The sequence below is a fragment of the Aquarana catesbeiana genome, linkage group LG10 (genome assembly GCF_042186555.1).
Source record: "Aquarana catesbeiana isolate 2022-GZ linkage group LG10, ASM4218655v1, whole genome shotgun sequence".
NCBI lineage: Eukaryota > Metazoa > Chordata > Amphibia > Anura > Ranidae > Aquarana > Aquarana catesbeiana.
Genome location: NC_133333.1, coordinates 208297863 through 208324888, shown reverse-complemented (window position 1 = coordinate 208324888; position 27026 = coordinate 208297863). Strand labels below are relative to the sequence as shown.

The window sequence follows — 27026 nt, the reverse complement described above, 5'->3', positions numbered from 1 at the left end:
CTACTTGGTGTATCCAGGTAATTTATACCTGTGTGTGTCAGTCAACAGTAAATGGTTTCAAACATGCTTGGGACAAACCTAGATCTATACTTCGATTAAAAATAAAAAATACAAAACATGTATATAAAAAAAAATAGGCAGTCGTTGGACCAGTTGGTCTTTTTCTGCCATCACTTTTATTTGTTTCTATTCATCAAAACCCCAAAAATAGAGAAATTTAGCTGCGTATTTCTTGTCATTACCAAGGAGCAACCCAAAATTCTCCTATTCTTGAGGTATGTGGTGATACCACTTTTTTTTTTTTTTTTTTTTATTTACACATAGAATTTTTTTACATTCTTCCTTGCTTTCTAGGAGAAAGATACCATGTATAGTGGGTTTTACATGTAGTCAAAGCCAGTCACATGCTATCACAGCGATCATCTGATGAGGAGGTGGTCCTTCCAGCTCCTGATCATTAATATGAGGCCTATTTCCATGAGGCCAGCGAGAATAGATTGTAAAACTACCCCAGCAGTGGGACCACTCCTTATTTCTCATGCTGGCAGTTTCCGACACTCCAGTTTATGGGAGGGTCCTCGCTGTCCTTTCGTACAATACAAGGCTATCAGTCCTACATTGTACGTAATAATGTCAGAGTGCAACCAATGGTCTAAGCGCGGGGGGATGAGGCTTCAGGTGACCGGTCACACAATGGCAAAGAATAAGTATTTGGCTTCTTTGACATTGGTGACTGTTCTTTCCGCCCTCTGATCCTTTTGTCTCCTCAACATACTGCTTTTTTTTTTTTTTTTTTTTTTTTTTTTTATTACAAGGGGGAATTTTTCGTAAAAAATTGCATTGCAAGTATGAGCTGTGCATGCTTTATTGAGCTAAATAGATGAGTTTGAAAGGGGGGTTTCCACCTGTCAGACTCTGCAGCCTAAGATAAAATCTGTGAAGTAGAGCATTGCGGCATGTGTGCAGCCCTGTCAGGCTGAATTGTTAGCATTTGGGTGGGTGGCTAGGGGGTGGCCACAGCCTTTATATCTTCTTTCTCTACCTGTAGAGTTAAGGAGTATTAAACCCTCACAGAGGGGCCACTGCAAGTTGTTTGTTTTTTTTTGTTTTTTTTAAATTAGCTTTCCCATTGCCTCCCAGTGCATTTTTCCAAAAATGGGGAATGTCTCCAAAATGTTTTAAATTTGTGGATACTTTATGAAGCAAATCTAGCCATCACTAATCAATGACCGCACGTGATCTAACTAGAGATGCACCGACATTTCGGCTGCTGAAACATTTTGGCTGAAAATAGTGTTTTTACCGGCATTTGGCCTATGAGAGAGAAAGCATGCAAATTTGCAGCGTTTCTGTGCTTATGGTGTGTTTTTCATAGGTCATGTGACTCAAACAGCATAAAAAAAGTAACATGAGTGTGTTACTGATGCGTTCTTTAACGCATTTGAACTGGGAGGTGTTTTTTTTATTTATTTTTTATTTTTTCTACCAAAAATGCAGCAAGCAGGATTTTTAACACCACAATGGAAGCCCAATGCGTCAGTGTGCAGAAAAACATAGAATTTAGAGGGACACACTTTTCTTGAACTTTTCTTGCACTAAGGTGCTAATAATGGCCGACGATAAATTCGTATTCATTTAAATTGATGATATTAAGTCAAATATAATACAAATATATATAAAAATATAAATATTTTTTAAAAACTAATTTTCGGTTTTCGGCCAAGTGCATCCTGCATTTTTGGTTTCAGCACCAAAATGTCCATTCAGTGCACCTCCTACATCATCTAACCAGTCTCTCCTCTGTTTTAGTACATCTTTGTTGATGCGGAAGCGTCTTGCCTTTGGATCACTATGGACTTCTGCGATACGATCAGGGGCTTCTCTGTACCCTTCAAACCTGCAGAACTTCTCCTTCACAGCACAGACTCCAACCTGGTCCTGGGATATGACAAATCTCACCCAAACAAACAGGTAAGACATTATCCACTCAGAGGTTTCCTACTATGTTATCAGATTTTCCCTGAGAACGATTCTACCTTTGTTTTGTTTTGTGTTTTGTTTTGTTTTGTTTTGTTTTTTGTTTTTGTTTTTTTTTTTTTTTGTTTTGATGTCACTGGAATTCCTGGGTGATGGTGCACTCCTCTGAAGATTTCAATCTCTTATTTCTGTAATCCTATAACTGATTATGCTCTTTCTGGGTGAAACATGTCAGAGTGAGGTTTGGTCTAGGTGGACCTGATCTTTTCCTGGAAACATACATTTTTGTGAAGGATGATGTCTTTGGTGTGCAGATGGCTTAGTGACACTAAACTCTGATTTAAAAAATGCAATTCTCTTCAAGTGTATATTAAAGCATAGTGCCTTCTATTGCTTAATTATGAAATTTGGTGGAATCCTTAACCTGATCATGCGATTAATTTTTGAATCATGTTATCAGTTATCACTGTTTTAGAAATCGACAATACGCAAGTGTGCATTTCTGTGCATATGGTTAACGTATGTAAATGTGTGTTTATGGAATATTAAACAATTGTATACCCACCACTGTACTCAATTACTACCACGTGCTTCATTCAAAGTCCCACCCTCTTGCTTTTCCCGTCTTATATTGACAGGGATGGAGGCACATGACCTTACCAGGCCATGACTTAATTTAAAGTCCCAATTTCCCCCTGTCCCCCAATTGTAAGAGGATAGTGTGACTTGTGAACTTTGGGTTAACAACCACTTAAAAGGAGTTGTAAAGTCAGTTTTTAATTTTTTTTTTTTTTTTTTTTTTTTTTTTTATCTTGATGCATTCTATGCATTAAGGTAATAAACTGTGTGCAGCAGCTGACCCAGCACCCCCTTAATACCTGAGCCCCATCTCTTTCCAGTGATTTCCAAGAGTGTCTCCACCATCTGAGACTCTCTCTCCTGATTAGCTGAGAGACAGCAGGGCCGCCATTCGCTCCTGCTGCTATGAGTCAGCCAATCGGGAGAGAGGGGGGGCACAGGGAGCTGTGACTCAGTTCGGTGCCCCCCATGGCAAGCAGCTTGCTGTGGGGGGCACTCGACAAGAGGGAGGGGCCAGGAGCACAGAAAAGGGACCCGAGAAGAGGTGGATCCAGGCTGCTCTGTGCAAAACCACTTCACAGAGCAGGTAAGTATAACAGGTTTGTTATTTTTATTGAGAAAAAAATTGGGACTTTACAATCAGTTTTTAAGAAGCGCGCCGGTGGGGTACCCGAGAAGAGGCAGATCGGGGCTGCTCTGTGCAAAAACATTGCACGGAGCATGTAAGTAAAGAAGAAAAAAAATAACCTCTAATATCACTTTAAGGGCTATTCACACCATATCCATTGAACTGTGCTGGGCAGGGTAATCCAACGTAGTCCCAATGCATAGACGAAGCAATTTGTTTTGAGTCCTATGTGTTGAGTGCACACCAGAGTAGGTTTATATCTCATCACAGTCCTCTGTAGTGAATAAAGATCATCAAAATGTCACTGACAGTTCAATAAAGTTGGAAAAAAAAGCGCAGGCAAAGCATTTGACTTGGTGCCACTTCTTTCTCAACACACAGCAGCCATTGGTGTGAACAGGCCGTTAATGTATACCTGTCATGAACAATGTAACAAAAACTGAATATACTGCCAAAATTCAGCGCTTGTATTCCCTGGTAATACCCTGATAATCTAAGTTCTGTGCCCCGGGGCAGTGTTTCGCAATTCCAGTCCGCAAGGCGCCCCAACAGGTCATGTTTTCAGGATTTCCCTCAGATGAAACGGCTGTGGTAATTACTAAGGCAGTGAAACTGATTAAATCACCTGTGCAAAATAATGGAAATCCTGAAAACATGACCTGTTGGGGCACCTTGAGGATTGGAGTTGAGAAACACTGCCCCGGGGAGCCCCTGGATCACAAGTGTACACTATACACAAGGCCTCAACCTGCCTTCTATCTCTTCATTTTACAGCTGTGGAAGTCAGAAGATTTCGGTCAGACGTGGATAATGATCCAGGAACACGTGAAGTCTTTTTTCTGGTAGGTAGGGAGAGAATGCCAACATGACTACGTCTTCCTCTGAGTGCCCTGACTAAAGCAGGAGTGCAAGCAAACAGAAAAACAAACCACCTTTTTATACATTTATTCAATAAAAAAATGTTTTACAAAAAATTAGCAGAAGGTTCTCAATCAGTTTTCCTTTTACCTGAATTTTATTAAATGGAAAGCATAAAGGCACAGAGGGCCCACAAAGGAAGTGTAAAATCTATACACATGTATGTAGCAGAGATCTGGATATGTAGACCTTAAGGCTCAGTTCACATACATTATCTCACAAAAGTAAGTACACCCCTCACATTTTTGTAAATATTTTATTATATCTTTTCATGTGACAACACTGAAGAAATGACACGTTGCTACAATGTAAAGTAGTGAGTGTACAGCTTGTATAACAGTGTAAATTTGCTGTCCCCTCAAAATAACTCAACACACAGCCATTAATGTCTAAACCGCTGACAACAAAAGTGAGTACACCCCTAAGTGAAAATGTCCACATCAGGCCCAAAGTGTCAATATTTTGTGAGGCCACCATTATATTCCAGCACTGCCTTAACCCTCTTGGGCATGGAGGTCACCAGAGCTTTACAGGTTGCCACCGGAGTCCTCTTCTACTTCTCCATGACGACATCACGGAGCTGGTGGATGTTAGAGACCTTGTGCTCTTCCACCTTCCCTTTGAGGATGGTCCACAGATGCTCAATAGGGTTTAGGTCTGGAGACATGCTTGGCCAGTCCATCACCTTTTACCCTCAGCTTCTTTAGAAAGGCAGGGGTCGTCTTGGAGGTGTATTTGGGGTCATTGGGGGGGAAATCATGCTCTTCTTCAGTATGTCACAGTACATGTTGGCATTCATTACAAAAAATGTGAGGGGTGTGCTCACTTTTGTGAGATGCTGTATATGCGAATCGGATGCGTTTTGAACCACATCTCATTCGTATGTGAACTGGATCGACTTGCAATTAAGCCATTTTACACATGTGCAGCTGATTTTGAAAAGAGTCCTGTGCGATTTGAGGTCTGGTTAAGTTTCGAATTCAAGTAACAATTTGGACCTAAACCGGTGAACAAAGTTGCACCTTGCAAACCGCAGCCGGACACGTGTGAATCTTCCTAGCCTTAGTAAGTTGGAATATTCCTGTGGTTGGTTAATGTGTATAGATAATGGATATAAATAATAGATATACCGTGATAGGGATAACTGGGGTACAAGGAGCAAAAGGTGTATCCAGAAGGAAGATGTCATTGCATATCCAGAGATATTGTTGATACCAGGTATATAGGTGGATGCATTCTTAGGTTCTGGATACGCAGGTCTGAGTGATGGCAATAGGCAGGAAGATAAGAATTGTCTCAATAAGGTTGGAAAGGTAAGTAGAAGAGTAGAGTGAAATTATGAGAGAGAATGAAAAATGAGGGAGGAGAGGAAAAAGTAGGGGTTAAAGCAAGAATGTAAGGAGAAGAGGCGGAATGATGGGGTAGGGAAGGTGCAGGAAAGAAGGAAGCCCGGGGGGAGGTGTTTGTGAAGGGGATCAGAAAGGTGGGGGGAGGTGTCGGGGACCCAGGGCATATGAAAGGGCTCATGGACTTCACTTTCTGAAGTGCGTTCTGTGGTGGATCGCTTTTCAGAGGCAACTTGACAGGCAGTGGAGGAGGCATTATGTTTATGACCCTTTAAAAAAATGTTAACACCACGATTGCATGCATTTGTGGCAGTTGTGAAGTGGTTGTGGCATGGCCACTATTCAGTTAAATAGCAGTATCACTGGCCGAATGTGGGGGGGGGGGGGGGGGGAGAGATTTTCCTGTGTCAGGTGTACAGTGGGCACTTTGTGTAATGGCAGCAGTTGATCTGTCTATTTACCGTTCTATGAGGTTTGTTTTTCTTTAGGTTTAAACGACTAGATCAGGTTTAGCAGCATTGATGTGCATCACTTAAAGTGGAGGGCCACCCTAAAATAAAAAAAATAGCATAAAAAAATTAAAAAACCATTTGAAAAAAAGTGTGTGTGTGTGTGTATATGTGTATATCTCTATCATCTCTATCATCTCTATCATCTCTATCATCTCTATCATCTCTATCTCTATCTTCTCTATCTCTATCTTCTCTATCTCTATCTTCTCTATCTCTATCTTCTCTATCTCTATCTTCTCTATCTCTATCTTCTCTATCTCTATCTTCTCTATCTCTATCTTCTCTATCTCTATCTTCTCTATCTCTATCTTCTCTATCTCTATCTTCTCTATCTCTATCTTCTCTATCTCTATCTTCTCTATCTCTATCTTCTCTATCTCTATCTCTATCGGACTTCAGACCGTTCTCTGCTGAAAACTGGTCACAGGAGTGCAAAACAAATTGCACTCCTGTGACCCATAAGAGAAGCCCATACAAAGTTACTGCCATGCCCTTCCTTCAGGCTTTGATTAAAAATGGCTCTTGTGCTCTACAAATTAAGCAAACCCCCTGACTTCCAGGCTTTGATTAAAAGTAGCTTTTGCAGAAACCTAACCCTGCGCTTTCTGTGAAGTAATTTGTGAAGTTTGGGTCAGCGCTGCCAAGAGGGCCTGAGCAGTATGTTTTTGGAAAGCTAAAAAAGCAAATGTTTTAGGGCAAAGGAAGACCAACAGGCCTATAAGCCAGTGTTTCTCAACTCCAGTCCTCAAGGTGCCCCAACAGGTCATATTTTCCTTTTTTATATGGCAAGGGGCATTTTACATTTGAAATAATAGTCGTATTGTGGTTACAAAAGGGGTTAAAGTACAAATAACGGCAAAACTTTTTTTTTTTTGGATGGAGTGGAGAGAAACTAGAACCCCTGTTAGGGGGATTCACCCTCTGTTTACAACTATCCTTGAAAGTTAAAAGAAAATCCCCACATTTTAGGTTGTCCCCAGAAAAGTAATCGAGGGGAAGCCTCCCAATGGGGACACTAGTTCTGAGGACCAGGGGATTGCCTTGATTTTCATGGATTTCCTCTCGCTTCCTGTTTTGGCTCTGGGACAGGACGAGAAGGAAAATCTCCCCAATGGGACACAGATGGCAAAAAATAAACTGACAGGGTTCTAATTCTCCTTTTTTAGGCTGGGTTCACACTAGTGCGAATTGGATACAGGTTTCTCCGCATCCATTTCGCATGACCGGAGATTGTGACCGCCTCTCGCGCATCTCCCTGGCGGCTGCGGAGCAGGTTGCGCAGGGGTTCTATGCCTATCCGACTCTGAGTTCAAGCAAGAATTCAGGCCTGATTCGTCCCTGAAATGGAGAACAGGGACGCACCGGACCCCTGCTGTGAGCCTCATGCGATCTTAGTGTGAACCCAGCCTTACTCAATCCAAACAAAGATTTGCCTATACTTCTACTTTAATAATTTTATTGATATCTTAGAGACCTTTTTCTACTGTTACGCTTTGGTTTAATTAATCTGTATTTTGTTTTCCAATAAGGGGCTTTGCTCCACTTGACAAACCAAACACCGTTTATGTAGAACGGCATGAGCCTCGCGGCACCTCCATTGTCCTGCGCAGCACCGACTTCTTCCAGTCTCGCGACAACTCTGAGATAATAATCGAGAATGTGGACGGCTTTCAGCTTCGGGAAAATTATATGTTTGCTACAAAGACGGTGGTGAGTGTTTTTGATGCACTGAAAATGTTCGTAGTTAAGTGACAAATATACATCTTTATGTAATCCTGCCCAAATAATGCAATTTAAATCTAGTTGGCACTTTCCTCTCCGAATTGAAATGATGATTTTACCAAAGTTAAAAAAAAAAAATAAAAAAAAAATTGAATTAATAAAAAAGTTGTAATTTGAATATATTCATAATTTTTTTTTTTTTTTTTTTCCCCAAGGCAGTGGAGTTGTGTTTTTTTTTTTTTTTTTTTTTTTAGGTTAGGGCCCATTAATTGGTTGAAATCTTAGAAGCCAAGTAAAGAAGTTATACCACTTCTTCTTCTTTTTTTCACATTCTTGATGTTATCTGTACTTGTTTCTCTGTAAACCCACTTCTTCCTCCTCCTTTGCTCAGCATAGACAGAAATCAGACCCTGCAATCAGAAGAGAAGTGTTTCTCTTGGCTCTTTAACTCTTAAAGGCCAACTACAGACTCTATTTTTTTTCTTCTCTTTTCATTGGAGTTTTAAAAATAAGAATAAAAGTAGCTCTATCTGCAGTATTCACCTTTTTAATCTGGAGATGTTCCCCACATTACAGGCATACCCCACTTTTAAGTACACAATGGGGTTTATTTACTAAAGCTGGAAAACGAAAAATCAGGCTCACTTCTGCATAGAAACCAATGAGCTTCCAGGTTTTATTACCAAAGCTTACTTGAACAAGCTGGGGTTAGAAGCTCATAGGTTTCTATGCAGAAGTGAGCCTGATTTTACACTTTCCAGGTTTAGTAAATAAACCCCATTGTGTACTTAAAAGTGGGGTATGCCTGTACCTCCTTTTTGACACAGGGTGTGTCCTTAGTCTTTTATGTTAAATGACGGCCATTGCTCAGGGAAGACTGACTGTGACTTTGACAGGCCATGTTGTATATTGGGCTGGTTTCACACAGGTTTTCTGATCAGGTCCACCGATCAGTTTTTCAGGCAGACCTGATGGGACCATCCCTGTGTCCGCTGCCATCCGTTCCTGTCTGCCAAAAACAGCAGATCAGATGACAGTCGAATGGACACACAGGTGGTCCGTTTTTTCCATCTGACAGCTCCATAGAGAACTGTGGGGGCTTTGACTTGTCGTCCGTCTGTTCAGTGGGGAGATCCCCCTGCTGAGCAGGTGGATGCGGACCCTGCAAAGCCCTTGTGAAACCAGCCTTTGGTAACATATTTAAATTGCAAGAATGCCCCAAGTAGAGCTATCCCTTAAATTCCAGGCTGTGAAACTGTCTTCTTCATCCTGGTTTCCCTACCAGGAGGTTGACTACTTGGTGATTGTGTAGGGTTGGGAGTTTATACTTCATAGGCTGATTGCCTGTTCCAGATTACTGACAGTAATCTGAAACAAGCAGCCCCAGAATATGCATCTTTAAAAATGAGCAATGGCAGCTCTTATTGTCCTTCTCACGTGTTCGTTTTAAGCTTCAGTCCAGCGATTATCTATTTTTCAATGAATGTTTATAAAAAGTCCATTGTGTATTCAGAGTCCATATGTTACATCGTTATCCACAAAGTAGTCACCATCTGTTCGTATCTGTGGCTGTGGTGTGGGATTATGGGTAATTAAACAAAGCAAATTTCTTTCTTTTCTGATTTTTACTATATTTTAACGTGTCTGTCCGGGCAAAATAGGAAAAAAAAACCCCATACTTTTTCAATACATGCATGTTTCCTCCATGTTTTATCGTCTTATGCAACTTTGAACATCAGAGTTGTCTAACAAGTCATACCCCATGTTTTTCCCATGATAACTTTTCATATATGAGCGACTTCAAAGTAGTTCACGCACTACTTTGGATCAACTTCCATGCAACTTGAGGGTCATAGACTTCAGACCCCTTTCACACTGGGGCTGCCCGTGCGTTAGCAGGAAAGCACCGCTCTTTTTTTAGTGGCGCTTTACCGCTGTTTAAGTAATGCATTTCGGCCGCTAGTGGGACGATTTTGACCCCAAAGAAGGGGTTAAAAACGCCCGTGTTGTGGCGCTTCCGAAGCGCTGCCCATCCATTGCAATGGGCAGGGTCATTTTGGGAGCGCTGTATACAGCGCTCCCAAAGATGCTGCTTGCAGGACTTTTTCTAACATCCAGCAAGCGCACCACCCCAGTGTGAAAGCGTTCGGGCTTTCACACTCGGGCGGCAGTTTTCAGGTGCTTTACAGGCGCTATTTCTAGCGCTGAAACGCCTGAAAACTGCCTGAGTGTGAAAGGGGTCTGAATGTTAACCCTTTAAAAGCTGCATGAAAGTCATACCTGAATGTTTTACATGCAACAGTGGGTCTGACTTTGCAGGGACAACAAGTCACATCCACATCACACCCATCCATAGTTGCACTCCAAAGTCATGCAACTTTGTAGTAGGACAAGTGTGAATGGCGCCTAGAAAAGTTGCAACAGAAAAAATAGGGTTTTTATAAGAGCTTACCTGTAAAATCCTTTTCTTCTGAGGTACATCATGGGACACAGAGCCTCAGTAATCACTGATGGGTTATAGGGTATTATAGGGTATCACTAGGTGATGGACACTGGTCACACCCTAGACAGGAAGTTCAACCCCCTATATAACCCCTCTCCTTACTGGGGATACCTCAGTTTTGTAGCAAAGCAATATAAGTGTATTAGAAGAGGGGCGGGACCTCTGTGTCCCATGATGTACCTCAGAAGAAAAGGATTTTACAGGTAAGCTGTTATAAAAATCCTATTTTCTTTCTCGTACATCACGGGACACAGAGCTTCAGTAATCACTGATGGGATGTCCCAGAGCAATGCTATCTGAGGGGAGGGGACCACACAACGTAGGGTGTAATCAGACCTGAGGACCTTGTACCGCTGCCTGCAGCACACTACACCCAAAGGCGATATCCTCATGCCTTCCCACATCCACCTGATAAAATCTGGTGAATGTATGGACTGAAGACCAGGTTGCGGCCTTGCAGATTTGAGCCATAGAGGCCCGGTGATGCACTGCCCAAGAAGCACTAATAGCCCTTGTGGAGTGTGCCTTGATTTGAAAAGGTGGAATTTTCTGTTTCAAACCATAAGCTTGAATAATCGTTTGTCGAATCCATTTTGAAATGGTAGACTTTGACGCTGCCTGTCCTCTATTGGGACCTTCTGGCAACACGAACAAAACATCCGTTTTGCGAATTTGAGCAGTTGCCTCCAGATAGGCTTTGACTGCTCTTACTACATCCAAATAATGTAGTGATCTTTCTTCTGTAGAACAGCCCATGCTTTTCTGCCCAGACTAAAATCTGGTTCACTTCTCCCTGTGCTGCATGACTCCTGGTGCCTCCTTGATTGATATAAGCCACTGCTGTGGCATTGTCGGACTGGATCCTGACAGGGCAACCCTGTAGCCTGAGAGTCCAGGCCTTTAGGGCTAGATACGCCGCACGGATCTCCAGAATGTTGATGGGTAAGGTCCTCGATTTTGGACCATTCCCCTTGGACCGCAGACTGTTTCAGAACTGCTGCCCAACCCAAAAGACTGGCATCCGTTGTTACCACTGTCCAGGTAACCGGTAAAAAGGACTTCCCTTTTTGCAGGTTTTCGGGTATTAACCACCAACTGAGGCTCTGGCGCACTGTAGGAGACGGACACATCGGAAAATCTAATGCCTGCACTTGTTCCAGGCAGACAGGATACTGTGTTGCAGCAGTCTCGAATGAAACTGAGCATAGGGAACTGCTTCGAATGAAGCCACCATCTTTCCTAGCAGCCTCATACAGAAGGACCCTTTTTTTTGTCCTGACTACCTGAATCAGTTCTTTTTAGGCACTGATCTTTGCCTGAGGTAAAAATATCTTCTCTTGGCTTGTATCTATGACCAGGCCCAAATACTCTAGTTACTCTAGTTACCTCTTACTGTTTTTAAGACACTTCTGGTCCAGGCAGGCTACCGACCGGTCTATCAAGAGCAGGTCGTCTAGGTATGCTATGGCAGTTATACCTTGGGCCCTTAATCTGGCCAGAGGAGGAGCCAAGATTTTTGTAAACACCCGAGGTGCAGTGGCTAGCCTGAAAGGCAGGGCTATAAACTGAAAGTGGCGTTTTCCTACTTCGAAACGCAAGTACTTTTGATGAGCAGGGAAAATGGGTACATGCGGGTACACATCTCTGATGTCTATTGACGCCAGAAGTTCTCCTCCTCATAGGATGGAGACTACTGATAGAATTGATTCCATGCGAAAGGATCGAACCTTTAGGAATCGGTTTAGATCCAGCATCTCCATTTGGTTTTGGAACCGTGAAAAGGTTTGAATAAATCCCCAATCCCTGCTGTTCTGTGGGAACCACCACAGAAGCACCACAGGGGAATGCTCGGAACTACAGTTTGTAACCTAGAGTTACCGTGGAGATCACCCATCTGTCCTGGAAATCTTCCTGCCAGAGCTTTGAGAACTGTAGCAGTCCCCCCACCCCCCGAGCGAGCGGGGGCGCGCCTTCATAAAGAGGCTTTAGCGTCTTGTCTAGTAGGCTTCTTCCCCCAGGACTTCTTTTGTCCCTGGGGTCGACTCTGAAATTTATTTCTTGAGCCTGACAGAGGAGCCTGTCGCGACTGCCTGGAGGCTGATGCTCCTGGCACTGGGGAAAGAGCCCGTTTAAAAGAGGGACGCTTACTCTTTTTTTTTTTTAACTGGTAAGAGTGTGCCTTTCCCACTAGAGATCTTTTGGATATAATTGTCCAAATCCTCTCCAAACAGCCTTGCACCACAAAATGGAAATCCAGCCAGAAGCTTCTTACATAGTGATTCGGCTGACCAATTTTTCAACCGAGAGGTTTGGATAATAGAATCTCTAATTGCGTCAACAGCAAAACATAAAGCCGCTGGAAGGTTGGCCAACCCCTGGGCCTGCTGTTCAGATAAAATTTTGAGGATCTGTTCAACATGGTCTCAAGTATTGACAGACTCCGATTGCTGCCACTGCAGGTTGAGCTACTGAATCTGCTAAGGAAAAAACATTTTTTTAACAGGAATTCCATTTTTTTTTTTATCAGTTGGATCCCTAAGCATCTGAGCATTAACAGGTCAAGTCAGACTTTTATTTACGGAGGAAATGGCAGCGTCAACTGCCGGTACACCCCACATTTTTCTAAATTTTTCCTCCATAGGATAAAGTGTTGAAAACTTTTTAGGCGGAAAAAAAACGTTTATCTGAGTGATGCCACTCAGAATAAATGAGCTTTTCTAGTAAACTATGAACAGGAAAAGCATATGGTGTTTGACTCAGATACGGGCAACTTAAATGTGGAGCGGATCAATCCAGCAAGAATTTGCATCCTGAGAAGCTGAAGAGGGCCCTTCTCCACTTGATTCCTCAGAAGAGGAATCCTCAGTCTCATCCCGATCCTCTGAGAGGGATTCCTCTCCTTTTTCCCAGAGTTCCTCTGCTTGAGGGTCCTGGGTAACAGAGGGAGACCTAGTGCGTTTTCTTCCACTGAGTGAAGATGCGATTTAAGGCCATTAGTCTTTCCTCTAGCCAATTAATGGTTGAGGAAAAAACCTCCTGCGTAATGTATACAGGGGCTGAAGTGCCAGAAGCAGATGCAGCCCCTGACCCCGATGGCTCACCCTGGCCAGCCATCCCGGGTCCCTCGGGGGGAAGGTGCTGCAGAAGGGGGGTCCTCAGAGCCTGAGGGAGATCCCCTAGAGCCTCTGTTTTTTGGGGTATTTGTACCTCTTCTACCCTTAGTGCATAGCAACAAAAGGTGGAGGTACCACAAAAAAACACTGACTGCTGAGCGATGTAGTTCAGCAACTGCCGCTGCTACCAATGCTCAGTCTGGTGTTTTAAGTAAATGCTGCCTGGGAGAATTCCTGTGTCCCACCTCACATGTGCCCGTCAGCTCTGTGTCCCTCCATAGGCTGTGTGCACCTGAAAGAGTGTACTTTATAGCCTGTATAGCCAGTGATGTGGGCGTCTAATCACGCCGGATGTCGTGTTAATGCTCTGCCCCCCCTCCGACCACCCCTACCGCCCCCCCTCGCCTTTTTCAAAAAAGTGTGCTTTCCCGCGCGAGCCGAGGCTCCAATCCTTGGGACAAGCATGGAGGGGAGGCTGGGGTGGAGGAGAGAGAAGGGCCGGTGGATGGGAACCTGCCGAAAGTGGCGGGTGGTGCGGTATACTACCGCTGTTTGCTCAGGCCACCCCGGCCCCCCTAACCATGGGGGGGAGAATGCCTAAGGAGAGAACCCCCCCCCCCCCCCCCCCAACCCATCCTACCTGGAGCCTGGCTGGAGGAGCGTACAGCGTGGACACTGAGATATACAGAACAAGCATGAAAAGGTATGTGCTCTTGACAGCCCCCGGTGGCGACAATAGGCATAGCATATATTTACTTAAAGGAGAAAACCTACTAGAATTAAATTCCTGAGGAGTCTCCCTTACCTTATCCAGCTGCAGCGTTCTGTTATACAGACCCAATCTTCACCTCTCACGGTGGGCTCTGTTTGAAAAAACCTTCAGAGACTGAGGCCTCCTTGAATAGGAGGATCCGCCGTTCTGGCCCCGTAAAGCACCCCGCCAGGGATATGGCTGAAAAAACCAAATACTGGATCCAGAGGTCCAGCTCTCTAAAAAGAGAAGCGTTACAGGTAAAACCTCGTTTGTTCGGACACGAGGCCCGGGTACCATCCAATTTGGCCTGAAAAAGCACTTTGAATGGATTCGGTTGCATTGCTTGCCCCAGTATAGGATATTCCTTTGGAGCACAGCACATATTATTCGTGACCAACACCTAAGACACTGGTGAAAAAACTGAGGTATCCCCAGTAAGGGGATGGGTTATATAGGGGGTTGAACTTCCTGTCTAGGGTGTGACCAATGTCCAATTGCCTAGTGATACCCTATAACCCATCAGTGATTACTGAGGCTCTGTTTCCCATGATGTACGAGAAAGAAATACTTGTCTGCCTGTGCCAGAAATCCAGTGAGCTTCTGACTTCCTGTAGTGAACTGACAACTCTGCCTGCACTGAAATCCTGATGTCAGCCCTGCCCAGCTCTCCTCTGCTGGACTACAGAACACCTCCTCCTTATCTCCATAACATAAGGGAGATGTGCTTTGTAGGCCTGCAGCAGAAAACTGGGTAGGTCTGACAACACTTTTTTTTTTTTTTTTTTTTTTTTTTTCAGATTTTCACTAAATCCCTTTAGGTTTCTTGTCTGTCACTTGGCAACTTGAAGGTTCAGCCCCCTCCATACATTTTTTTTTTTTTTTTTTTTTTCTTATAGGATTAAGGTCTGTAGACTGGCTAGGCCATGACCTTAATGAGGCATTCCTTTGTTGCCTTGATGGTATGTTTTGGGTCATTGTCATGCTGAAAGACCCATCCATGACCCATCTTCAGTGTTTTGGCTGAGGGAATAAGGTTCTCACCCAAGATTTTACAATACCTGGCCCTGTCTGTTGGCCTACCAATGTGGCAAAGTTGGTCTGTACCTTTTTTAGCAGAGAAGTACCCCAAAGCATCATGTTTCCACCTCTGTGCTTGACTGTAGGGATGGTGTTCTTGGTGTCATAGTCAGCATTTTTCTTTCTCCAAACACGACGAGTCCCCCTCCTTAAGAAGGCACATGTATAGTCATGCCAATGAACATCTAAATGATGCAGAGAAGGATTGGGAGTAAGTGCTGTGGTCCGATGAGACCAAAATTGAGCTCTTTGACATTAACTCGAATCGCCGTGTTTGGTGGAAAAGCCGACTGTGACCCTAAGATCACCATCCCTACAGTCCAGCACGGAGGTGGCAACGTGATGCTTTGGTGCTGTTTCTCTGCTAAAGGTATAGGCCGACTTTGCCACATTGAGGGGGCCAATGAACGGGGGGCATTTTTAGTAAAATCTTGGATGAGAACCTTCTCTCCTCAGAACACTGAAGATGGTTCGTTGATGGTAGACCAAAATCCCTCCTGAGATGTGTGCAAACTTGGTGACCAACTACAAGAAACTTCTTAACTCTGTGCTTGCCAACGAGCATTTCTCTACCAAGTACTAAGTCATGTTTTGCTTGGGGATCAAATACTTATTTTACTCACTGAACTGCAACTTAATTTATAGCATTTTGGGTTTTTTTCTGGATTTTTGGTTGATATTCTGTCTCCATTTAAAATGCACCTATGATAAAAAATATAGACCCTTCATTTCTTTGTATGTGGGCAAACTTACAAAATCTGCAGGGGATCGAATAATATTTTTCCCCACTGTATCTAACCATCATCATTTCATTCTTACAGCATCTGTTGGGCAGCAAAGACCCTTTCTCGGTGCAGTTATGGGTTTCATATAATCGCAAGCCAATGAGATCAGCCCAGTTTGTTACCCGCCATCCAATCACTGTGAGTATTGCTCAGTTGTGTAACGTGATAGCTGATGGCAGCCATAATGTTCATTGGTGAACAGTTTATTATTTCTATTCATGGTTGAATGGGATATTTCATGGCAGGAATATTACATTACGGATGCATCGGAGGATCAAGTGTTTGTGTGTGTCAAGCACCTCAACAATGTGACAAACCTGTACATATCAGAGGTGGAGGGCCTGCGCTTTTCTCTTTCACTGGAGAATGTGATCTACATCAATCCTGGAGCAGGGAAGGAGACTCTGGCCAGGTACTGAAGATGTGTGTGTTGTTTGTTTTTGTTTTTTTTTTTTTTTTTATACGTTTACATAAGAACTTGCTTCTCAACACTCATTTTATAATTTTGGCGTTGTGGTAAGGAAGGAGAAGCTTTGCCACAACTGACACTCTTGTCCCCAGTAGTGTGTCCCTTTTATCCCAGCTTCTGTTTTAAGAGCATAGTTCTTCCTAATGGTAAAATAATTATTATGTGTTACCAATAATGCATTACCATTGTTTAGCGCAACCCCCCCCCCAAACATCTCCACCGCCCTACCTTTCCATGTGCCTGGGGCCCCTTTGAGGATGCCGGACTCATGAATTACTATGGGGGGGGGGGGGGTTTGAAGCAGAGGTCTAATAGGGTGGACTTGGGGCGCAGAGAACTGCGTCCCGATCCCACCCTATTTGTGACAGTAGCGAATGAGTTGATGTCAGTGTCACATTGCGGGGGGGGGGAGATGTGGCTGGTGTAACGCCGCAGTCTTTCCAGGGCTGTCATTGCTTCCCCCAAAGGAAAAATCCACCAGCCGCCACTGATGCAGTATAACAGGTTTGCTTACTAGCATGACTTTGTAGAAAGATGTTATTGGAACAAATTGTTTTCCGGATTCTTGAAGTGTCTTGTTGTAGAACATAAAGACAGGTAGCCTTGTTCTGCAATGAGGTATTTGAGAATCTGGAGGTTGGTCAAACTGATGAGGTGTTCCAACACAACATAAATGAATGTCTCTTGTAGTTTAAAGCGTAAGTAAAAGTGGTTCTAAAGGCTCAATATTTGCCTTCATGCATTCTTTGGAGGTAAAAAACCTGTGTGCAGCAGCCCCACAGCACCCCTAATACTTGCCTGAGCCCCATCTCGATCCAGTGTGCATGAGTCTCGGCTCTCCGGGGACTCTCGCTCCTCATTGGCTGAGGCAGGAGTCATTGGCTCACTGGCTGCGATTGACAATCGGGAGGGATCGTAGGCGACCCATGGCTCTGTGTGTGAATTGACACGCAGAGCTGTGGCTCGGGAGTGAGCCTTCTTGGTTGCCCCAGAGCAAGCTGCTTGCTTTGGGGGTACTTGGCAGGAGGGATGGGCTACGAGTACCAGCTAGGGACCCGAGAAGAGGAGGATCTGTGCTGCTCTGTGCAAAACCATTACACAGCGCTGGTAAGTATAACATGTTTGTTTTAAAAAGGAAAACTCTAATATCACTTTAAGTACCACTGGTTTGCTCTATCTGTAACTGAGTTACAGGTTTTTTTTGTTTTGTTTTTTGTGGGAAGAGACGAGTACTGATTTTTATTTGTTTCCACTTCCACAATGCTCAGCAAGGGTGATGCCCCTTGCCCCGCCCCTTCCCTCCCACAGCCTCCTGGGACAAATCACATGTTCCAGCAAGCTGCAGGACCATTCACAGAACAGCGCACCAGCCTGCACATGTACAGTGGGGAGACCGCTGTGGTTCCTCCAGGAAGCAACGTTCAACTCCCATATCCAAGATGTCGGTGCCGGGGACCTGCAGCGATACGAAGAACCAGCTGGGGTAGACAGTGATGGACTCCAGGCACTAGTAAGAACCTGATTTTTAAAAATCAGTAGCTACAGTACTGAAGTTCCTCTTTAATGGTGTAAAGCTTGTGCAAATTTCTAAGAAAACAAAAATGGAAAAAGGCTATACAGAATGGGATCTGAAAAACCTCTGGCTTTGATCAAGAGATTAGATGCTTGGTACACCTGCTATATCTGAAGCTGGCTAAACCGGACAAATTTCGATCCATATATGGGCAGGCTTATTGTACTAAAGTTGATCTATCAGTCGACTTTAGTACAACCAGCCTGTTGCGTTTTAAAAAATTTTTTTTTTTAGGTTGTTCACTGCCAACGGTTACTGTAGTTATAGCTGCCAGCAGTGATCATTGTATTCTGACAGCTGGGAAACCTCCCGCTATCAGAATACAACAGCGCAGCTGGAGAGAATCGAGCAATCTTCTTTTTCTTCAACCTGTGTTTAAAGGAATGAAAATTGCGTAATGTATGGCCTGCCTAAGGATCTGTGTGCGTGTGGTAGTAGGCAGGCCATAGTTTATGCAATTTTCTTTCTTTTCACCCTATCACAGAAAGCCGGTCCTAACAGTCAGTCTGGGAATCCCATTTCTTCTGCTTAGTCACGACCTTCTGTCCTTGTAGCTCCTGTCTGTATGTGCACATAGAAACTTGAGCTGATCAGTTAACCACACGCCTTGTCTAGCTTCCTCTTACTTGCCATTGACCAGTACAGCATTCTCCCACCTGCAACCTCTGACCCAATCTGATTATATTTGTCACATTGACTTTTTTCCTCCTGTATTAGACACACTTATTTGCAGCACTCGCATCATAATTTCCTTCCTGGCTGCTCAATATCTATATAGATCTTTCATGTGAAAGTCTGCCGGATGTCACATATGAAATTATTAGGTCTATGTTGATCTTTATAGAGCTTTTTAGTGAGACCTCATTTACAGTTGAGTTTTGAGAATGACAGAAATATTCATTTTCACAAAGTCTGTGGCTTCAGTGTGTTTTTTTTTTTAGATCTTTTTGTCAGATGATACTATGGTATACTGAAGTATAATTACAAGCATTTCATAAGTGTCAAAGGCTCCTATCAACAATTACATTAAGTTTTTGAAAAGATTCAATATTTGCATTGTTGACCCTTCTTTTTCAAGACCCCTGCAATTTTTCCCCCTGGCATGCTGTCAACTTCTGGGCCACATCCTTACTGATGGCAGCCATTCTTGCATAATCGATGCTTGGAGTTTGTTTGAATTTGTTGTTTTGTTTTATTTTATTTTTTTTTTTTTATACCTGCATCTGGAGGATTGACCAAGTTCTGAATGGGATTAATGTTTGGGGAGTTTCCTGGCCATGGACCCAACATTTCGATGTTTTGTTCCCCAAGCCACTTGGTTATCATTTTTGCCTTATGGCAAGATGCCCCGATCCCGCAGCTGAATCAACTGTTGGAGACGGTCCTAGCGCTTACTTGACTTTCTTGGTCTCCCTTAAGCCTTCTTCACAAATGCAGTGGAAATGTTTTTTTATGGGATTAAGTTCATTTTCATGGCAAAGAGGGACTTTGCAATTTATCTGATCACTCTTCATAACATTGTGGAGTATATGCAAATTGACATCCTAAAAACTGAGGAAAATGTAATATTTGTGTCGTTCTCAACTTTTGGCCAGTGCTGTAGAATATTGTGTCCAGCTCTGGAGATCTCACTTACAGAAAGATATTGATAAGATAGAACGAGTCCCAAGAGGGGTAACCAAAATGTTGAAGGGTGTGGGAGATAAAACCGATTGAGAGCGACTTCAGGAACTTAATAGTACAGTCTGGAGGAAAGAAGGGAAAGGGAGACTTTATTGAATCCTTTAAATATATCAAGCGGGTGAATAAGGTTCAGGAGGGCAGTATTTTCAATATGAAAGAAAAATCTTGAACACAGGGACATGATCTCAAACTAACTGGAGGAAAGTTCAAAACTAATTCTAGAAAGTATTATTTTACTGAATGGATAGTTGATGCTTGGAATAAACTTTCAGCAGAGGTAGTGAGACAGTCAACAGTAAATGGCTTCAAACCTAGATCTACACTCCAAAAAAATAAATACAAAACATGTTTCTTTATCGTACAACATGGGACACAGAGCCTTAAGTAATGAGTTATAGGCCACCTTCAGGTGATGGGCACTGGTTATACCCAATCCAAGAAGTTCACTCCCTATATAACCCCTCCTCCTTCCAGGAGCACATCAGTTTTCTCCAAGCGTCTTCCAGGACAGCCCATGAGACTTTGGGTTCCTCCTACCAGGACAGGAAACACGTTACCCCCACCAGATAAAAGGGCGGTCCTCCAGGAACGCATGTCAGTTATTTGTGTTTCTTCCAGACGGGGGGTAACATGTTCCTGGAACCTGCTCCCATAGGTCTCATGAGCAGGGGCTTTGTATGGCTATTTTGGGGGCATATTACTAACCTTTTTCCTCTGCCAGAAGCAGCATCACTGCTGGGGAAGTTGGCTGTGCTGCTGTTCCCTGTCCTCGGTGCCTGGAGAGGGCCAGGACTGGTGTGATGTCGGGCCCCAAGCGCGGAGCATTGCACTAAAAGCTCAGATGAGCGGCGGTGTCCATTCTCTGCCGACAGCGTGGCTGATCTGTGCAGGGAATAGAGGAAGCCGCAGTGCTTGAGGGGGCGGAGCTACTGCGCTCCAAGCTGGCCCACAGGAAGTGCCTGGAGAGGGTTACTTCCGGGGCATATGACGTCATCATCGGGCGCCGGAGACACTGTTCCAGTCTCCATAAACGGCGCGAACAGGGAACGCTGGCTGCTGGTGTTCTCTTGGTGTAAATCAACCAGGCTGTGGCTGACCAAGAGGGGCAGGATGGATCCTTCAGCAGTACCTGCACAGGCAGCGGATGCAGTTCCCAACACCAGCACCTCACAGGTAAGCCTGGGGTGTTTTGTCACCAGCTTGCTATCCCTGTGAGTGTTCCCTCCCCCCTCTGTATTAGTGGGTGTAAGGGGACACATTTCCTCCCTCCTGCACGTGGTGTTACGGAGTGATTGGCTGGCTTTTAATTACATTGTGGGTCATTTATTTTGTCTTGCAGACCAAGACTCAGGACAAGGCCCAAGCACAGCCACAAAAAAGGAAATGTGCGGTTTGCGCAAACAAATTGAACTCCTCATGGAGCAAAGCAGTTTGTCGCACCTGTATAGAAGGCCTAGTAAAAGATGACCCAGTAACCTCCTGTCAGAAAATGTTGTCCTGTCAGATGAGCTTGCGTCTACCTTCAGCTCATTTAAAACACTAATTGACTAATCAGACACCAGCTGAGGGTCCGTCTTCAATTAGAGCTTCAGTCAGTAGCACCCCACAGCAGGCGGAGAGTGAAGACTCTGAAGCTGAGGTCAGATCTACCTGTTCTTCTCTGGAAGAATCAGGGTCGGATAGGGAGCCCAGGGATAGAGAATCCACAAGGGGCTCAAGGTTTAAGTTATCTTTAGAGGATGTGGATGACTTATTAAAGGCTATCTATACTACTCTTGAAATAAGAGGAGGAGGTTTAATTACCTAAACATGATCTTATGTATAAGGGTTTGTATAAGAAGTCTAGAGTTTTTCCAGTACCTATTTCCCTGATTGATACTATCAAACTGGAGTGGGAGAATCCAGAGAGAAAACCTTTCTTTTCTGGTAACCTAAAAAGGTTTCCTTTTGAGGAGGACTCAGGGCAGCCGTGGAACAGGAATCCTAAGTTGGACGCACCTCTTTCAAAGGTTTTAAAAAACTCGGACCCAACGTTTGATGATATGGGCGCGCTTAAGGATCCGATGGACAAAAGAGGGGATATCCTTCTCCACAGAGCCTGGGATTCTGCTATTGGGAATCTCAAACCTGTTCTGGCCTCCACATGTGTAGCCAGAAATCTGAAGGTATGGTGGACTCAGATTCAAACACATTTGCCGGCTGGTACTTCTAGAGAGCAGTCCTTCTCTCTCCTTTTTAAGGCAGTAGGATGTTTGGCTGATTCTTCCGCTGAGTCGGTAAGAATGACAGCCAGGACTTCAGCCTTAGTAAATTTGGCCAGAAGAAGCCTATGGCTTAAAACCTGGTCAGGTGATTCAGCCTCCAAGTTGCGCCTTTGTGGTCTTCCCCTTACGGGTGATCATCTTTTTGGCCCAGGACTGTACAAGGCACTTCAACGCACAGCTGATAGGAAAGCTGATAGGATAGAAGGCATTTCCAGAGAAAAAAACCCAACAGCCAGAAGGTTTTTTTCATGGCCAAGGTAGGCAGCAAGGTCCTAAAGAAAAGGACAACGGGCCCAAAAAGCATTGGACGGAAGGGGCATGGCCTGACGAGCTATGGAGTAGGACGTCTGCATAGAGAGCTCCTCTGCCCAAAATCCTACAACAGCCATCCTGCCTGTATCCTGTCAATCCTACCCAAAAACACACCCCAGCAGAGATACCCTGGTGCCTGCAGAGCCTCTGGAGCGGTTGGATTGCCAGGAACGCTCCCCGAGGCCGCGAAAACCGGAGCGCTCCGTTCTGGGGCCGGAAATCTAGGAAAGTCCCCAGCTTCGGCCTAGTGCCTGGAGCGGCGGCCATTTTGCTCCACCCGGCGGCGGCTCCGATCCGTTCCACGGGCGTGCTGGGACCCCCCGAGGCTGACCCCTGTATACACCGGCCCCCGGACTGCCTGTGGCCCCTGAAGCTGTGCCTCTGTGCCCTGTACCAGCCTGTGGAGCGGCCCGTGGCTCTGGCCTGGCCCTGAGAGTGGCGGCCATATTGCTACACCCAGAAACGGCTCCACTAGTTCCCCTGGCCTGCCTGGCTCCCCTAGAGAGGACTGATCCGCAAGAACCTGGACCCCAGGACATCCTCAAAGAGTGCAGCACCCCGGGGGGGGGACCAGGTATGTGGTAAAGTGTGAACCTGCACACAAAACCCCCAAAAAAAGAGATCCTGTGGAGCGCTTCACAGGAATATTCCACCCCACGGGCTCCCCCTCCTATCCCGGGACAGAAGCAGACTATGTCCCCACCGAGACGGAACACTGGGACGGCAGACAAGCTCGCTCAATATCGCCGCCAGGACAAAGACATGCAACAAGATAATGGAGCCGGCGCAAGCGCGGACCACGCTCCTCAGGCGACAGATACCGCCAAAGTTCTGGATGCCATAGCCGCCCTACAAGGTACCTTGACTGCAAAGATAGACGAAGTGAAAATTGATATATCCCTGATAAGACAGGACTTCTCAAAACTGAAAGACAGAGTCACAGAGGCTGAAACCAGGATCGGCAACGCGGAAGATGCCTTACACCCCATGAGACATACTACAGAGGAGATGCAGAGACAGATACAACAACTCCATGCCCATCAAGATGACATGGAAAACCGCCTCAGGCGTTGCAACCTCCGATTCATAGGACTGCCAGAGAAAGAGGAAGGCGCAGACCCAGCAACATACCTAGAAACGCACCTGATCAAAACATACGGCCGAGAAGCCTTTTCAGCAATGTTTGCGGTGGAGAGAGCGCACCGCATTCCCGCGCGGCCACCACCACCCGGAGCGCCATCCCGCACATTCATCGCCAAATTTCTAAACTTTCGGGATAGAGACAAAATCCTCAAACTCACCCGGGAAAGAGGAAATATACAGATCGGGAATAGTCAGATTGCAGTATTCCCGGATTTTTCCAGCGAAGTGCAAAGGAGAAGAGCACAATATCAGGAGGTGAAACGCAGATTGAGGATCCTCCATCTTAAATATGCCATGTTGTTTCCTGCTAGGCTGCGGGTGGAGGAGGACGGAAGAGTACAGTTCTTCGACGACCCGGCGGCAGCGACAGCATGGCTGGATCGCAGAAACGGACCCGCTTAATCTGTCTAAGAACACGTAACAACAGTGAGTACTTTCTGACTTTGAACAAAACTCTTTAATACTAGGGTCGCGGGATCCTTTTTTTGGGGGGGAGCCGGAGTCCAGCTGAGGGATATGAAGAATGGGGGCATACACAGCTTGTGTGCGGGTGGGGCGGATGGGAACAAGAACGCTAGCTCATGTATAACGTAGCTATGGAACTTGGGGGATTATAAGATAGGATTGCGCAGGTTACCGGTTGGGCCTTTACAGTTTGAAAAGATTGGGGACAGTTTAAAGTGATCTGCTTTGCAAGACCTCTAAAGAACAGGAACGAACGCTACTATAGTATCCTGGAACAAGGGACTTAAATTAACCCGCTGCAAAGAGGGTGAAAAGGGCAAGAGGAACTCAATAACTGCAATGTGTGGTAGTCCTGATTATCAATGCTCCACGTTCGACAGGGGAACAGTCGCCCCTTTAGCAAAGTTGGATCAGCACAAAAGAAAAACTCATCTATTGCTTTTAAGAAATGTGCCTCCAGTGGAAGGTAACCGCTGGATGATTTGTTATATGCTGACAGTTTGGGTTTATATGCTCACATCAGGTTGGGGAGATGTGCAGCTGGGAGGGATGGGAACAGTTAAAGGGATATGTTACATGTTTTACTTTGGGAATATAAGAATTGTTATGACCTTAAAGTGGCTGAATAGGCAATACACAGTCAACAACAAATATGCATTAGCACACTGGTACTATGGAAAAGGCAGACTGAGGGGGTATTATCAGTATGAGATCTTACAAGATGGCAAATACACTAATCACATCCAGAAACTAACATGGCCAGTGTAAAGTTTTTAACATGGAACGTCCGCGGAATAAGGTTAAGCGAACCGCAGCATTAACATTTCTAAAATCACAAAAAGCAGATATTATAGCGTTAACAGAAACGCATATCACAGGTCAGATGCAGGTAGCCTTAAAAAAACCATGGATAGGATGGCTATACCACAGTACGCATACCAATCAATCAAGGGGGGTATCGATATTAGCCAAAAGAGTGCCCTTTGAACTAATCGCTCTAGAATCAGATAGAGTGGGAAGATACATCTTCCTACACGCCACCATAGGAGGCAACTCCCTATTGATTCTGGCATGTTATATCCCCCCCCTTTTTCGATTGAGGTAGTATTGAAGGGATTGGCATTCATGGCACAAAACCCATCAGTTCCAGCTATTTGGTTGGGTGATTTTAACCAAACCATGAATCCAAATTTGGACAGACCAGACATGGGAGGTGCGTCCAGGAATGTGCCGCACCAAACCAGACTCTGCAGACTTTTTACAGAATTTGCGTTAACAGACGTATGGAGATGGCAAAACCCGACCAAAAAAGCATACACATGTCACTCGGTAAGCTGCGACACGATGTCCAGGATTGATTTTATAATGGCCTCAAATGCACTGCTACCCAAAATTACAGGGTCGGGTATGGCTCCACGAGCTCTATCAGACCACTCACCTTGTTGGATAACAGCATCTCTATTAAAAGCAGTGCCCGCCTCTGGGTGGAGGCTGAATCCATTCTGGTTATCGGTCCTGCCAGATCTCGAGAGCGTGGGGCAAGAACTACAGTATATGCTAAACAACTTAATAACCACAGATTCAGATACTGCAGCATGGGACAACTTCAAAAAGCATTGGACGGGGCACAAAGGCAGAGGTAAGGGGGGGGGGGTCTTGTTTAATCCTCCTCAACAACCCGCCAAGCCACAGTGACTCGAGTCCCTCAGTGGGAGGAAGATTGAGGTCCTTTCTCCCACAATGGACAGCAGTCACCTCAAGTCCCTTCAACCTGGGCCTAGTGACCAATGGGTACAGGCTGGAGTTTTCTTGCCAACCACCAGAGCGATTTTTGGTCACCTTTCCTCCCCGAGATCGAGAGAAAGCAAAGGCTCTGGGTCTCCAAATTGGAGACTTACTAGATCAAAAAGTCCTGATCCTTGTTCCCCGGCCAGACCAGGGCAAGGGATTTTACTCCAATATATTTGTCATCAAAAAGCCATCAGGGAAGTATCGGCTTATCCTGAACCCTCCAGTCTTTAAACCGTTCAATCAGGTACAAGCATTTCCATATGGAGATGGTATTCACGATCAAAAATCTGCTTTACCCAAACTGCTTCATGGCCACTTTGGATTTGAGGGATGCTTACCTTCACATCCCTATCCATCCTGCCAGATATTCTTGAGATTGGCAGTCAAGATGGGAACAGACTCGGCAGTTTCAGTTTCAAGCCCTCCCCTTCGGTCTGTCCTCAGCTCCACATCCCCCCTGCCGTTGGGGGGTGCGGAGGTCCCGCTGGTACTCCTATTGTTAACTCTTGAAATGCTGTTTCTGTTGTAGGTACCTGCTACAAACAGGTCTCTGCCTCCCCTCTTGTTGTGTCTGTGGACCCGAAAGCGCCACCCACAAGTGCTGGAACATTTTAAATGTAAACAGGGGCAGAATTTTTTTCTTGGTGACGCGGGGCCTAAGTGCGGTGCCGTGAACGTCCACAAGGACACACGGCAGTCATACACAGATAAACTACAGCTGTGACGGTCTCTCCTCGGCTGACGAGGAGAAAACTAGCAGCCTGCAACACAAGGACACGAGCTGTGGTTTATAAGGGTTGCAAACTGGCATTCCTCATAAAGGAACGACACCTTTTTCCCAGCACTAGGCTGAACTTTATAGCGGCTTTAAATGTCATGACTATTTTCCGCGATTAAGTACAATTTGTATAGTGCCACTGTTTTTGTACTTAGGACTACCAAAAAAGACACCACAAAAAAAAGGTTTCACCCCCAGGTGTTAGGATCTCGAGTCGCATTTCCACGCCATCATTCTTGCCTGAATTACCAGTTATGGCAAACCAAGGCGAGCCATTGGAACAAATTGTTGGTGCAACTGCTTCTCACATCTCAGCCCCTGTATACGTGACTGAAGATGTCCTTCCCTCCTCCCTGCAGGGTCTGGAAGAAAGATTAGCGGCTTTAATTGCATCCTCCATTCAAATGGATAGGAAGTGTGCTGAACCCCCCTCCCCCACTTCAGAAACTTTGTAAGGGGAACAGTGGGCACAGGATCAGGTGTTGCCCTCAGTCGATCAGGAGGAAAAACAAACCGATGATTCCTCTGCCGAGGAAACAGTAGATGAACCTTTTTCAGCCTCTCAATCTGAGAAATTGCTGATACAATCTTACGGAGATGGTTGCTCCTTTTTCATGCTACCCCTAACGGAGTC

The 27026-nt window shown here is 45.0% G+C and overlaps 1 protein-coding gene across 1 annotated transcript in view; it reads left to right on the top strand.

Moving 5' to 3' along the window:
• The window catches only part of LOC141111162 (sortilin-related receptor-like), a 155155-nt gene that overhangs the window by 20199 nt on the left and 107930 nt on the right, over positions 1 to 27026 (top strand). The window contains exons 4-8 of the mRNA XM_073603205.1: positions 1810 to 1971; positions 3959 to 4026; positions 7490 to 7670; positions 15951 to 16052; positions 16160 to 16326. Coding sequence (XP_073459306.1) covers positions 1810 to 1971; positions 3959 to 4026; positions 7490 to 7670; positions 15951 to 16052; positions 16160 to 16326 — 680 coding nt within the window. The remainder of the gene's footprint in view (positions 1 to 1809; positions 1972 to 3958; positions 4027 to 7489; positions 7671 to 15950; positions 16053 to 16159; positions 16327 to 27026) is intronic.